Genomic DNA, 16,098 nt, shown 5'->3' with positions numbered 1-16,098 from the left:
GTGTCCATCTCTCATCCCTCTTCCATCCCTCTGTCTCTCAACACATACATACTGTATACACAGACATAAAACCTTAAATAAAATATGCAGGATGGAAGTGAAATTGTCTCTTAACAGCGGGGCAGCGGCGGCGGCAACACATAACGAGAAAATGCAATTTATTCCGTGGCACGTTGCTGCTCGGACAGGCAGATAATGAAAGGCATAGGTCATCGATGGTGACTTAAACCTGCAGCGGTGGAGTGAAATACATTAATAAATATCCACAACATTACGTGTAACCCGGGGGGTGGGGGGGGGGAGTAAATGACGCAAGAAGCAGGTCCTCATCAAACACAGGAATACAATTAGTCTTTGGACTGGTGGTGAGAGCCTCCTGCAAATCATAATATCCATGATCATTGACACCTGAATATGCATTACAGGGGACCTGTACTCCGGCAGCCTGAGGAGAAGAATGGGATGCCTGTTGTCAGTTCCATTTCTGGAGACACACATACTGTACATCCACCAGCCAGCCTGGTGTCTGGAATAAGTCTTAATGTTTAAGAATGGAAATATGTTGCTCTGAAAATAACAAGTGAGAATACATTTACCCAGTGTGAAAGCATTAGACAGAGGATCCATGAATAGAAACAAATGCTATGCTGACAATGAGGTAATACATTGAAAGCCAGATAGAGATACAGTTGTCGACAACTTCTTTTCTGTTCTTTTTATTTAACCACGACCAAAACGGTACTCAAAATGTTTGATATAACACTGAAGATATACTGTACATCTTTTGAGTCACTGCAATCTACTCTATGCTAAATGAAAATTAACTTGTTCTCAAACTGATAAAACAGATGTCCAATAAACAAACAAAAAAATATTCTTACTCCATGTCTGTTGGATGCCATGTGCTGAATAACATTGTCTACTGTATGAATGAATTAAAAAAATGCCACCAAAACAAGCATAGTGTTCTACTCACACTAGTTTAAGGAAAGACATACAGGTGAATAGGGTAAAAAACATAAATAGATAGAACCATGAAACCTCCCCCTCAATATTTACATTGAGACAGTTGTTTTTTGTATTACAAGTTTTCTAAAATGTTATGTTTACATGTGAAAATTAGGCATTATTTTCTTAAATATGCACTGTTTTGCATACATTTCCAGAACAGAAATTTAAACATTTGATAAAGCCAGGTTCCAAATTCTTGTTTCGTTTAGTTGACATGCTGGAGTCAAAGGTTTCTACAGAGGGGATTTTGGATATCTCTTTTATCACTCCATAAATCAGAAAATACTGTCAACAGCCATAAAACAATCAGTTTTCCCCATGTTTTTAGGAATAAAATGTTACAAAATTGGTTAATTTTTAATTAACCTAAATGTGTATTTTTTCTTTTCTTTTCACTAGTCTGAAAGAAGCATGTTATGGAAGCGAAATAGCCCAATATCTGAAAATGGGAAATTGTTGTTTTTGCCTGCAGTGTCTGGCCTTTACAAGAAGTACCAGTAAAAACTCCAAAAACATTTTTAACGGGTTCAGCGCTTCAACCTGCAACACTACACCAGTTCATTCCAAATGCAGTGCTTCTCTTTTGATCTGCAAAATATGAACATTTTAAATACTGTATCTGAACTCAGAGAGATGGTCTATCAGAGAGATGGTTGACAGCTCTCCGCCTTCTTCCAAGTGAACTGTAGTATTGTTCATTTAGAGCAAGATGGTAATCCAAATTAAGTACATGATACTACCCAGCGGCCCTATTCTGACTCCTCTCGTCAGCCTTACATACAATATTCAAACCCACACAGACCGAGGGCGGTGATTGGCTGCCACTTCAAAATTTACTTCAATTCCTGTATTTTTGACAGCTTCCATTAAAGAAACCATCTGCCTAGAGGAAGTAGAAAATTGCATTAAAGGCAAGGCAAGTTTACCTGTACAGCACCTTTCAACAACAAGGCAATTCACAATGCTTTACATAAGATAAAAGATGTAAAAGAAACACAATGCAATAGAAAAAGACAAGCATAAATAGGGTTTCAGTCAAATAGAATAAGACAAATTCAACAGTAGGTTAAAAACATGTATATTCATATATATATATATATAGATAGATACATCCATTACTGTATTGTGAGACTGGGACGGGCAGGTCAATAACACATCTCATGGCCAGTAAACAGCCATGACAGGCTCCAATTATTTTACACAAAGCAAAACAACCGTGCAGGTGGTTAGTAGAGGAGACAAAGGATGGGTTGCGTTGTCTGCTGGTAGTAAAGCCATTAAGTGGGAATCCGTTCGAGCAGGACCACCTATTGTTCTGGCCGTGTGCGTAAACCCACCAAAATAATCAGACAAAACATTCAGTAATGTTGCTCCCTTTAAGTATTACAGCTACAGTGTATGCTATAGGATGTTTTGGGGTTGGAATTTTTTGGGTTGGTGTGAAGCATCCAACCATGCGCAATGCTTGTGAGAGCCAAAGATACATAAATGTTTATAATCCTAGTCTTTCACGAAAATCTGTATATCTGTATCAGTGTCTGTGTCCAAACCGGCAGCAACAGATGCCGCCCACAAAGAGCCTGGGTCTGTCTGAGGTTTCTGCCTAAAAGGAAGTTTTTCCTCGCCACTGTTGCATCCAAATGCGTGCTCATGGGAGAATGGTTGGGTCATTGTAAATTATAGAGTGTGGTCTAGTCCTACTCTATCTGTAAAGTGTCTTGAGATAACTCTTGTTATGATTTGATACTATAAATAAAATAAAATTGAATTGAAATTGAAACGTTTTAACAATATTCAGATGAATTTGTGCACGGCCTTCTGGCCTTCATACTCGGTCTGCTAATTCTGCCCTTCAGTCTGTATTTTCACACAAGCTCAAGTGTTGCACTTCTCCCTTTTTTTCACAACAAGATCTTGTCTGCAGATGAAGTTAACTTTGCTTGTGTTTCTCCACATTACAGCAGGGGACCATCCATTTGAGTGCGAGTTCTGCGGGAGCTGCTTCCGAGATGAGAGCACGCTGAAGGGCCACAAACGCATCCACACCGGGGAGAAGCCCTATGAATGTAACGGCTGTGGGAAGAAGTTCAGCCTCAAGCACCAACTGGAAACCCACTACCGTGTGCACACAGGTACTGCGATTAAAATAAGTCCAGCCGGCCGACAAAGAAGCTGTTTGAAAAAAAAGAAAAAATAAATAAAAATGAATTAATTGATGTTGATAATCAAAGGATTGGGGAATTGTTTCTGGTCTTACGGGAAGCTATGTGCTGGAACTTTAAACTTTTTTGTGCAGCATCTCGAGCTATAGCGCAGGTTGCCAGATATGGTCTCTGAGCAGAGGTTTTGGTTTTGATCTCTGGGCAGGCACGATGGTACCAAACCTGGCAACCTCACTGTGACAAAAAATAGACTGGGAAACTGCAGCTTTTGTCTGCCAAGACAGTTTCACAGTTTAACTCGCTCTAAAACAACAATCTATCATTTTTTACACATCGAACAACCACAATACAATATGTTAACTGGCGAGATTTACAGGGGCTGGTAGTTGTCAAGTTGAGCCAGGCTAGCTGTGTCCCCTCTGCTTACTTTCTTTATGCTAAGCTAAGCTAAGCTAACAACTTCAGCTCCGTACAACACACACCCACATGAGACTGATATTTATCTCATTTCATGCTCAGAAAGAAAGTTGGTAAGCAAATTTACTAAAATGTTAAACTCTCTCTGGGCTAATTTAAACATGCTTTTAACTCTCAAATATCAATATTGTGGGGTCAGCCCTATGTTCCCACATCCCAATGTTCCCACCGCCCTATGTTCCCACATTTCTAGGACATTTTCAAAATTAGGTTCCTACATTTCCCTTCAAGGGTTAGGGTTAGAGTTAGTGTGGGTTAGGGGTTAGGCAAACATAGGGCCTAATTTTGGAAAAAAAATCTTAGAAATGTGGGAACATAGGGCCTAATTTTCAGTGGAAAAAAAAGTTTCTAAGAAATGTTGTTATCCACCTAAAAATACAGTATATAGAGCAACGTGGCACTAGACATATTGATGCAGCTTTTGGTGTCTGTTAAAGGACTCTGTTGCAGGAAATCCAAGCGGCAAAGCACAGACCAGACCAGATGAATATCTTTGTTGCTGTGATACAGTAGATGAATGTCTCAGAAGACGTTGTATTGATCCCAGTATATTTAGAGCCCCATAAAGATGTTGACACAGTGATAAGCTGGGTGCCCTGGAGAATGAGCGTGCGCTTACGTGGCAGACTGAGTGAGGATATCACGAGCGCTCACCAGGATGGCACACAGCCAGGGCGTTATGCTTCCTCACCATCTCTTTTTCTCTAACACACACATGCGGCAGCAGCAGCACCCTCCCATCTTCCATTCAATAAGCCAGCTGTTAAGCCACACTATCAAGGCAGCCTGTCCAATAATTGGCTCCCCCCCTGTCCACCCTTTCCCCTTTTGTGTGGGGGAGGGGGCTTTGCGTTAAGCCGGAGAGCAACAGCAGATAACAAGAACAAGTGACAAGCTCCCAGTCAAAGGCCACCTCGTACAAAAGGGAGCAGCTTGATGAATCATCGACATTGGCAATCCAAGCAACAACACCCCGCTCCACACATCCCAAATGCCAATGGCGGATCAATACCTGGGCCCAATTTGCAATTCATTATTAGCTGGTTATGGTTGAGGCGACCCTGTTTACAGTGTGGTTATCAATATCAACATAATGCAGGTGTCCACACTGCTGCAGAGCAACACACGCCAACCTGCAACACTGTATTTATGCTTATTGGCTGAATGGCGCCGCAACCCAGCCGCCAACGCAGGGCAAGGTTAACCAGGGCTCGAAAACGGACAGGGAGAGCGAGCAGCGGAGGCACGAGGCCGCCGTTTTGCCAGCACACATGTGCGAGGCTCCAGCTGAAAGGTGACAGCGAGCGCTGGGCTAGATCACATCCGACAGCTCATTTCAAATGCCATTGGTAAAGGTCAGCATTTACATGTCTAATTTGCGTCTGCCGGCTTGAGCGCTGGTGGATTATTCTCTGCCATCACTCAAATCATTAGCACATTTAGGATGGCTGCTGTGGCTGAATTGAAATGTGCTTCTTGAATATTAGCAGCCCCCACAGCAAGAGAGCAGCGCCACACTTTGATTTATGACACCTTCAGGAGTTCTCCATGGGGAGGGGCTGTATTTTGTGTAATGTACTACATTGATTACATGTGGCTTAGAATAGAAATAGCAGACATTTAAAAGCCACATATTCCTGGGATTTTAGCCCATTTACATTGTATCTTAGTTCAGGTCTGTGTGAGTTTTCTCACAGTCAAAGGATACCTCTGGTTTATTATGACTCCGTTCTTACTCTCACTGTGTTGACCATGTCAGCTACCAGTTATGATAATTACACTCACCAAAGTAATGGGTGAGAACTTGGAGCATGTGACATTGCTAACAGTCAAACCAGGCAAGAAACACACTCAGAAACCTGAGCCTTTTCTGAAGCTTTCAGGTGCATTTCACAGTCTTCTTGTGTCTCAGTGGATGGAGCTCTAGTCTCACATTGCCAGACCTTATTCCACAGTGCTGCGGAGTAAGGTCTGGCCCCTCCACACATACACTCCTGGATAGGAGAAAAAACACTGGGTTGTTTGCATTTTCTTCCAATCGCAATTGTCTTGGGCAGCGCTAAGCTCCGGACGCAGCGACTGTGGATCTGCAAAATGTTCTCGGGAAGGAACTTGTTTTGGTTGAACATTTGCATCCCGCAAAAGAAAACGCCAAATAGAATATTAAATGAAGTAAACTGTTCACACAAACCAATACAGTAACGTGAGCAAACGTAATCGGCTCTTACCAGTGTATCGCTGTGTATATTTTGTCCACAGCAATCCGACCAATCGGTCCCAAAACGTCCCAGTTAGAGAATAAAAGCCGTAAACGTATTCTTTGTAAATCTTTACAATCATTCCCTGAAAGAACCAAGCAGGTCTGCCTTGTTTCAAGATCCAAATTTTCTTCAAAACTTGACATTTTCAGCATGCAGCTTGCTAGCTCGAAGTTTGTTGTGGTTTCCCGAAACGCAAGGCAAGTTTTGCAAGGCGAGGGACATCCGGCGGAACATCCGGCGGCGCCGGTAAATGAACTGTCGTTGATTCAGACTAATGGAGCTCAGATCTTGGACTTGGAAGTGTACGTGATCATTATTGTCTGCTGACCAGTTACTCTTTGTTGTCCCTAGAACACGACTCAAAAATAGGGGAGATCGAGCGTTCTCAGTCGTGGCCCCAAGACTGTGGAATGAATTGCCTCTGCGTGTCAGATTGGCCCCCAGCCTTCACATTTTTAAATCACGACTTAAAACTCACTTTTATTCATTGGCCTTGAAACCTGCTTGAGAGTTGTATTCTGCATTTTCATTTTCTAGTTTACTTGTTTTAAATGTTCATTTTTGTTACTCGTGTGTTTATAATCTGTCCAAAATCATGTCAATGTCCAGCACTTTGGTCAACCTGGTTGTTTTAAATGTGCTTTACAAATAAAGTTGGATTGGATTGGATTTCAACAGTCACCCTACAAGTACTTGGATATTTAGGTGGATATTGAGAACATAGTGAAGAAACCAAAGGTTAGGCTGGGTTTTTATTATCATTTATTATTATTAAATAGGGCCTGTCTTAATTTAGCAGTTCGGAAAACACTTGTGCAGGCAAGTATTAAGTGTTTAAGACTATGGGGCATTATTTACATGCATGCTGCCTCCGCTACGCTTCGATGCCTCAACTCTGTATCACAGTTCTCTACATTTTATATCCAACTCATTGTACCCAATACTGTGTACTGTATTACCTGGTTCCCTGACCTTTGTTAAGCCTTATGGGACAGCAGCATCATATTTGTATTGACAAAGCAAATATTCAGTGAATGATTTAATTTTCTGTTTGCATAGTCATCGACATTCTGATGTCACAACTGAGTGTTGTCTTTTTGAAAACGAGATGTAAAGAGTAGCCATTAAACAACAAAAGCAAGTTATTCTCTGTTGGTGTCTTGGAAGCCTCACTGCCACATTTGATGGTTGCACATACGATATCTCTTTTTAATTTACTTCCGTTGCACAACATGAAAATCAGCCTTGCACGGTTTCAAAATCCCATTACAGTTGGGTCTTATTAATAAAGGCAGTAATGAGAATTGATAACAACTGAACACAAAGGATTTCTATCCCCTCAACCACAAAAATAATTAGAAGATCATTTGTTAGCTGCTAGAGGGATAGTTTGATGGACCTGACTGGCACTGTGTTAATACTGTCTCTCAGAGGGGAACAAACTCCACGACTGCTTTTATTTGATCTCTTCTTTCTGAGTTGTACCAATTATTGGGGGCAGTTGGAGTGACTTTTTGAGCCAGTGTGGTCTTTAACTGCTGCACACTGCTGTTCAGGAGACAGTTGGGATTTCCCTCCTGGGTTTTGGCTTGTTTGCATTTGTGTGCACAGTCCAATTATCATAACACCAGAATTTCTTGTGGGCCAGCAGGGCGAAATCTGTGGTCTCTAAATTAGTGGTAATGGGACATTCCTCTCTCCTGAAGCCCTGACATAGAGACTTGTTATACTTCTCAAACAACAGGTTTCATATGCTGCAGTCTTGTCTGTGAGTAGATAACATTTTGCCATTAAGGGATAATTCAGTTTTATTACACTGTAAATCTTATTTTTTGTAGCTTTGGCCAGCATTCGTATCAGTAATAAAAGCATTGTTATTGTTATAGAGTTAAAAGAAGTCTGGCATGTGTAGTCAGATAATCACTAGTCTATATCCACGACGTTCCACTTCCGGGATTGCTCCGTTGCTGCCGGAAATTCCGCCGGATGTCCGTCACCTTCCGCTTTCTTTATGTTGGAATTTTAAACTCTGGTGGATTTCTGAGGACTATGGTTAACTGCTCCTCAGATCTCTGCAGGGTAAATCCAGACAGCTAGCTAGACTATCTGTCCAATGTGTTTTCTGTTGCACGACTAAAACAACTTTTGAGCATATACATGGTCCACCAAAATAAGTTCCTTCCCGAGGCTATTTTGCAAAGGCACCGTGGCTCTGCCCGGTGCTTAGCGCTGCCCAAGACGATTGTGTATTGGTTTAAAGAAATGGCAATAAAGATGTCAGAGAGGGATAGGTGGATGGCAAGGTAGGGAGAAAAATTTTTCCACTTTTACAAAATTGAAACTATAAGTTTGATTAGCGTTTTAGTGTTCTGAGGTTGTCTCACCTTGTTTTATTTTATTTACAATTATTTTGGTCCAATAATTTTGTAGTCTATTGGCACACACGTGCACCCATGGCAACCCTGAAACCACAGAGCCCCCACCCCCCACATAACATCCTAATTTAACCCCTGGAAGATAAGGGGATTCTCACATTGCATTAAAATAATGGGAAGGTCTTTGGGTGTGAATAACAAACGCTGCTGTGTTTACCAGAACACCTCAAAGACTAAGCCACCATTTCCTTGTCTTTCAATTGATAGTGGTATCAAATGCATTTAATTACTGATTAACAGGCACATCACGCCTCAACAAGGACATAATACTGTCACCGAATGGCACTTTGGCTAACATAATTGTTGTCCTCAACCCCACCCTTATCATCCTTAGGTGAGAAGCCATTCGAGTGCAAGCTGTGCCACCAGCGATCCAGGGACTACTCGGCCATGATCAAGCACCTGCGCACCCACAACGGCGCCTCGCCCTACCAATGCACCATCTGCCTGGATTACTGCCCCAGCCTGTCCGCCATGCAGAAGCACATGAAAAGCCACAAGCCCGAAGACGTCCCCCCAGACTGGCGCATAGAGAAGACCTACCTGTACCTTTGCTATGTCTGAGGCCGCGGGAGTGAATGAGGAGAGGGAGGGTACGTGGGAGGGCGGGGGCGCGGTCGAGAGGTAAGGGGAATGTAATTGAGCGGATAGGAGGCTGTGGTGGAGTGTTGGCGATTTAGGAATGTCAACGACAAGAAATCCGAAAGCAAGAGGGTTTGTTTTCTCTTTTTACTTTTCATGCAAAGGCGGCGGCTGTGGCAACGGCGACCGACGGGTTAAAAGAGTGGTGACGGTGGAACAAAAGTGCTAAGAAGAGGAAGACATGGACAGGGAGAGAGATTCTCCACCATAGTTCGGATTCACCGGGTCATTCACTACATCTGCAACCGTGTTATTGTTTTAGGTCATTTCATGCGGCGCCATAAAGCAAGCGTGCTGCAAGGAAGTGACTTTTTTTGGATGCTGCTGCGAGTGAGAAAGCAGATTCTCAAGGGCTGTCTCATACCTGCACATACTCGCCACCGGTCCACTTCTTTCACTGTTGAACAATGTGTGACTATTGCGTCTCAGTTTAGGCCCCAGGTTCATCATGTCATGATTTGCTTTGCGAGTCTTGAGGAACTGCTGGCTTTCAGACGCCAAAATCCTTCTCTACAAACCTGTTATGGTAGTTAGGAACCACAACAAAGTTATCTTGGAGAAGGACTGACATATCATTTCACATTAACAGTATCATCTTGCCACACAAACTGAAATAAATACACGTAATCCTTTCAATCCCTAATGGAAGATGTATCTGTTTTGCAACATTTCTGCCTGCGCAGTACAGAAATATCCCAGAAATCTGCCAGTATAACCTCTCCATACATGAGACCCTTCAGATCCCAGCGGTGGCAGTGAGGTAGCCCTTGAGAATCCGCAGTGGAGCCGGTAGGCGTATGCAGTAGACGAAACAGTTGAGCTGGATGAATGGGAGCACTAAAATACTGCAAACCAAGCACCTGTTTGCTTGTTTTGGGGGGGTGGGGAGTCTCCCCAGTTTTCCCAGTAGTCTTTCTGGTTCTGCATCTCTGTCAGAGGAGGGCTGGAGAAGGTCCAGTCACCACTGGCTACCCGCGGTTCTCCCCAGAGGGCCAACTTGTGTCACTTTTTCATCGTATATATTTTATTTTTAGCTCTGCATCGTAGTTTATCATGGCTTTGATTGCACAGGTAAAACAAATTACGACAACAGTCTCTGTTTGATGTCTGCAAGTGATATATTTTTTTCATTAAATCATAACTGGCTATTACAGTATACCACATTAAACCCAGCATATCCACCTACTCAGCAATAGATAACTGGACTGCTTTTATCCATGTACATTTAATCCGAGGACTATCATTATCTCACACTAATGATGAACCACACAAACTGACAAATACACAGTAACACTTTGTAACACCACAACAGATCTGTCCATTCACCACAGGGATGGAAAACAAAATGGGGAAAAAGGCTGCTTTCCGTGGGAGTCGTGTGACTTCGACTGCTCGTTGTGAATGTTGAAGAAGTGCAGGGAATGCCTTAGCTGCACACCTTAGCGTTTGTCGAAGGTGGCGTGGCAGGTTGAAGACTGTTATATGGCATCAAAACATGAATGTTAGCGACTGTGAGCCAGGTTCGCACTAGGCTGTTGTCAGAAAACAGCAGGGTAACGCTGCCTTTCATTGGAGGTCAGAAACCTAGAAGTCCCACCTTGCTATTACTCTTAATGCTTTCCAGTGGTTCAGATTTTCTCCATCCAACATCAAATGCTGCTCCCCATGCAATAGCTCCTAGAAAGCGGCAAATGCTATTTTACATCTTAAAATAAATATGCATAATCGTTTATCACCAGGTGTTCTGATAGACTGGACAAAACAGATCACATATTGGGGCCGTAGAGGTACGTGATCTTCACATTCAAACTTGATTGTACGTTGAGATAAGGCTGAATTACTAACTGGGCAAAGCGGGAGAGGGACCCTTGGCTCCCAGGGGCCCCAGATTCACTGTGTGTCAGTAGATTTTTGTTTGATAGTATGCACCACTGGAGTAGAAGCACCTAAAGGTGGGTGCTGCGTTATCTGGGGGTCCTGTCCTGTAGTTATATTACAGATTAAATGGTGTTTAAATGGTGCATGTTCCCAAATATATTTGAACTGATTTAAATTACCACTGGGGCTTTGTTAAAAGTCATGTGTAGCATGTATATGCTGCAACGTTGACACAACTGCATCTCGGAAGAAACTCCAAAAAAAAAAAGAAATCTGCGTACAGCCCAAACTGAAAGACTTATTTTGTTGAGAAGGAGGAGGGCATGTCCGACTTTCTGACATCACTGAAATGCAGCATTAGACCCATATGACTGACGCAGTCACAGGTATTATGGTTGAACGGAATCACCGCATGTCACAGCATTATGGGGGGCGATCACATATCCAAATGGCCGATGGAAAAGGGGGGAAATCACTGATAGGACGAGACACTGCCCAGCAGCTTTTTTTTGGGGCAACCAGTAAGACGACCGAATAAATCGGCTCTTTCTCTGTGTTTTTTTGTCCCTGCGCTTCGTCTCTCTCTCGTCGTCTCCTCCTGTTGTTGTTGTTGTTGTTGTTACTATTGACCTTGAGTTTGATCTCAACACTTCGTACTTGAATTACCTCGTTTTGTGACCTCATGTTGCTTGTGTATTTTAATTTTCCCTTTTTGTTTCATTTGTACACTTTTTTTTTTGTGTCCACAAGTCTATGTCAAAAAAAGATGCATTGCACGACGTGATGAAGCAGTGTGTACGCAGAAAAATTAAGTGCCACGGTGAAGAGATTTTTTTGTTTTGTTGTTCTAATGTCGTGTATTTCTTTGTGCATTACGTGTTACCAAACTTGGTATTATTAACCCCGCTTGTTAAAGAGCCGGAAGGTTTGGTCATTTGTTATAAAAAGCTACCTCTAAGTTTTTTTTTGTTTTTTTTGCAAAAACACATTTTTTTGTGTTTGTGTTTTGCATTATTTCATCATTGCTACTTCATCTCATGCTTCTTTTTTGTTTTTGTTTTCAAAAGTTGAATTATGATTGTCTGTGTTTTTTGTTTTTTTTAGCAAAATGTACATAAAAGTGTAAGCGATAACAAAAGTTGAGTTTGACAGGATTTGGAAAGTCATTCAAATGGACGTTTATTCTTCTCTTATAGTATCCCCCTGCACCTCCTCCAACCACAGAAGAGCAGAGAGAAAGAGAAACAAAAAAAAAAAAAAAAAAAAAAAAAGCAATTTTGAAGCCTTAAGTGATGAGTAGGGATGCGGCAGATAAGAGGAAGTACTATTGCTTTTTAAGAGGGTTTAAAAATAAGAATTAAAACTTGAAAATATGTGAATAGAAGTGTAGTTTTGTAATGTGAAAAAAAAAGAAGGTTCATCAAAAATGCTGAACCGCCCAGGACAGGTCATATTTGCAGTGATGCAGAGTGCGTTGGACAATTTGGAACTGCAAGTGGTAATCAAAACAGAAAAACAAGAAGGTTAAAAATAGAGATTCTCTCAGCTGTCAAGCTCCCTTGAGAAATGAGCGTATTCCTGAACAAGAGCCAACAGAGGCAATTTGATATATAAAAATGGTGATATTTTTGTATTCAGTGTCAGTCCTTTTTTCCATTTGTGGAGGGTTACAAGCAGGGCACAAATTTTTGTATTTCCTATTTCTTTTTTTTTTCTTTTTTTTACCTGTTTTTTTTTTTCTCTCTCTCGGTGTGAATCATTTTTGCCTTGCTCCTCTTTGATATTGTTGGACAAAAAAACATGTGTGTGAACATATTGTAATAATAAGTGTTGCTTTCTGGATGTCAATTGCATTGTAGGTGAAGGACTAAATCTATCCGCCACAACTTTTACGAGTGTATGTGACAAAGTTAAAAAAAAAAAAAAAAACATTAAAAAAAAAAAAGGTTGATAAAATACGGGACGGCAGGGTGGCGCTGCCAATTAGAACTTGTCATTCACAATTTTTCAATCAAACTTGACTGTCAACATGTCTCTGGTTTTGTTTTTGTATTTGAAGAAAAAAAAAAAAAAGAAGAGAAGAAGGGATGGCATGTCCCGTGGTGTGTTGCCATTTTATTCTCAAACACTGTGAGCTGAGGGTCTTTTTCACCCTCATATAATATCCACCCACTATAATATACCCAGTCACGGCTCAGTCTGAACCACTACAATGCAAGACCTGATCAGTCACATTATTCCCGTCATCGTCCTCTGAATGTTTTCTACTTTTTCGTGTGGGTGAAAGAGTGCGTAACTATGTGTGTGCGTGCGTATGTGTGTGTATTAGTGGAAAAATGCACTAATCGGATCAGATACAAAATAAAATGATACCCTATGCCACTTTTTTTCTCTATGTTGGAAAAAAAAAAAATATATATATATATACATTGGCATCGATATAGTTCTTCCCTCAGTGTTCCTCGGATGTTTCTGTACTATCTTTGTGCCTAAAAATGGAACTTGTTCAACAAAAATATCCATCTATATCTGCTTAGTTTTCCGTATTTTCAGAAGAAAATAAAAATGTGTCTCCAGCACCCTAGGGATGTCATGACGCTCGAAAATGACCTGATTTCTTTTTTTTTTTTTTTTTTAATCCTGAATAGAGCAGGGTGTGTTTTTCAAGGACTGAATAAACCCCTTAATGCTATTGAGATAGCAACTGGGATTCTGCATTCACTTCTTTTCTTAGGCCATACGCTGTGATTGGCACCCAAAAGCATTTATTTAGCAACACAAAACAAAGCATAGGGAAAATGTACTGGAATCCAGACAGGACAGGCTGCAGGGGACAAAATCTGTTCCAGGAAACTGTGTGTCCAGGAAGTCTGGTTCTCCACTCAGATTGTCTACTCTATATATTTGTTTTCCTCTCTTCTTTTTTTGTCAGCAACAGGTTTGCTGACGAGAACTTTATATTGCTCTTGAAAGAATAAAAAAATAAAAGAAAGAAAAACCTCCATTTGGGTAGGTTGGCACTAGGGGAATCCCCCCTTATGCTTTGCTTCAGTTTTTTAAAGTACTTTTTTTCTTTTCTACAAAATGCATTTAGAAGGGGATGTTTAAAATTCGTCCCGAGAGGAATCATGGCATCCCTGGAGCTGGCACTCTGTGTTTTGGTGTGGTGTTTCTAGAACAAAGTAGCCATTTCATGCAGTTGTTGCAATGCATGTGCCATCGAGGTCTAGACTTAAAAACTGTTTGGAGTAACAAAGCACCAAGACATTGTATTTTTTTATATTAGCACTGAGGACCAATTGCCCTGTCGGACCAAGCATAACAAAGCTTTTTATGTAACAAAGCTTTTCTCTCTTTCTCTTTCCCTGGCTTGTTTGTGCTACTTTCTCTCCTCCATTGTTGTGACAGCACAAGTGCCAGTCAAGTTGCTCTGTATTAAGAAAATAGTGTTTTTATTATGATTTGAATTGTTATAGTTTTTGTCTACCTCAGCACCTAATCTTAGCCTAATCTTAGAAGGTGCCCAATTATTATTTTTTTATTTTCTTTATTTTGTTCTTTTATTGTTGTCGGTTGTATCATTTTTTTTTTTTTTTTAAATTTGAAATTTGCATTAGAGCTTTGCAAAGGTCCTTTGTCTTTTCCAGCGACAACGTGCTATTTTCTTTCCGTGGCGGTACGTTTCCTGTTGAGCTGTGCCACCAATCTATAGCCACCGTCTGTTGATATAGAGGTTGTTCTTTTTTTTTTCGTTTCTTTCCATGTAGAATCAGACACCTCTCTTTGTAACATTTCAGTGTTCTCTGATGGAGTGTGATTAAAAAAAATAAAAAGGAAAAATAAAAGATTTAATGCTGCAGGTTCTCTTCTCCATGTTGTCACTAAAGTCAATGTCGTGCCTTTGATAGTGAAAATATAAAGAATATTTCTTTTTTTTTTTACATCCTACTAACGGTAGATTGTTTTTTGTAGTGAATTTTTTTTTTGTATTTTTATTTATGAGTCTCATAATAAAAATCCAATCATGATGTTCAGTTGTATACTTTCAATCTGCGGTTAGAAAAAAAAATAAATAAAAGAAATGGACTTCACCTTGTCTGTCTTAGCCCTCTTTCTGGCTCGCTATTTGTTCCCTGAATATTTTAAAGAACAGAAGGTGACAGTAGGGTCTAACACTAAACAATTATTCTGTGGCTGTGTTTGATCAGCTCTTGTACTTTTATAGTATACTTCATTGTGGTAATTGTGTGATTAATTACAATGTCTTAAATATTTCAGTCAATAGAAATCAGAAATAGAAATAGAAAAAAAAAAAAAAAAAAAACTGCTTCAGTGGCATCAAATGATTTTTATTTTATTACTTTACTTTCTATATAAACAAGGTGTATTTTCTAATCCCTCATACATCCATGTGTCCATGAAAAAAAGACTGACAAGACATTCCTTTGGACTTTCATAATATACATACAGCACCTTTTAACTTGCATTGAAACACAAGAAACACGGAAAATCATATTTGTGTCAGAAAATGCTGACTCGCTTCTGTTCAGCTTGAGATCACTGACAAGATTCCTTTTGATTGTAATGACCCCATAACGTTCCTCCGAGCACCATCCAGGGTAAACTTTAATCATTTTATTTGAGCTTGAAGGTTTGCGGTAGCCTATGTTTTGCTGGTTTTACAGCAGTGCCCGTTAGTGCTGGACATGGAACTCACATGACTGATGCTGTTTCCGCCATCGTTGTTGCATAGCCCTTGCTGCGTGCATTACAATAATGGCATTTCTTCGTCTTCGGACAGCTTGCAACATGGCCAATACTAATTGAAATGCCAGGACAATTACAACATCCCCAACACATTCCTGAATTCCTTTCTGATTCTGATTCTGATTCTGAATAGGCCTACCTCTCTCCATTTAGCCAAAGAACTTAGCTTCTACAACCACGCGTAACGCCAACTTGTGATGAAACTACTCTTTGTGTAGTCTAGTTTATTCGCTCTAAACCAGTTGATGGAAACGCTTCTAATTCGCATTTTCGTTTTTGTTGTCTTTTTTGCGACATTTTAAAAGTTTGCTTAAAGGGTAACTGCCGTTTTTTTTCAGCCCTATTTTCCTATGTTTTTGTGTCTAAGTGACTGATGGGAACAACAATCTTTGACATTGGTCCAGTATTAAGCAAGATGGCTGCAGTCGGCAGTGGCGAAACGAGCTACAATGTAAGTTAATAGGG

At 40.7% G+C, this 16,098-nt stretch overlaps 1 protein-coding gene across 3 annotated transcripts in view; it reads left to right on the top strand.

Moving 5' to 3' along the window:
• The window catches only part of zbtb16a (zinc finger and BTB domain containing 16a), a 159,369-nt gene extending 144,656 nt beyond the window's left edge, over positions 1 to 14,713 (top strand). For all 3 annotated transcript variants that reach the window (XM_035991069.1, XM_031308209.2, XM_031308210.2), the window contains exons 6-7: positions 2,973 to 3,143; positions 8,681 to 14,713. In XM_035991069.1, coding sequence (XP_035846962.1) covers positions 2,973 to 3,143; positions 8,681 to 8,910 — 401 coding nt within the window. In that variant the 3' untranslated portion in view covers positions 8,911 to 14,713. The remainder of the gene's footprint in view (positions 1 to 2,972; positions 3,144 to 8,680) is intronic.
• The last annotated feature ends 1,385 nt before the right edge of the window (positions 14,714 to 16,098 follow it).

The sequence above is a fragment of the Sander lucioperca genome, chromosome 13 (assembly GCF_008315115.2).
Source record: "Sander lucioperca isolate FBNREF2018 chromosome 13, SLUC_FBN_1.2, whole genome shotgun sequence".
NCBI lineage: Eukaryota > Metazoa > Chordata > Actinopteri > Perciformes > Percidae > Sander > Sander lucioperca.
Note: the sequence above shows the minus strand (reverse complement) of the source record. Positions and strands in the feature narration are given on the sequence as shown.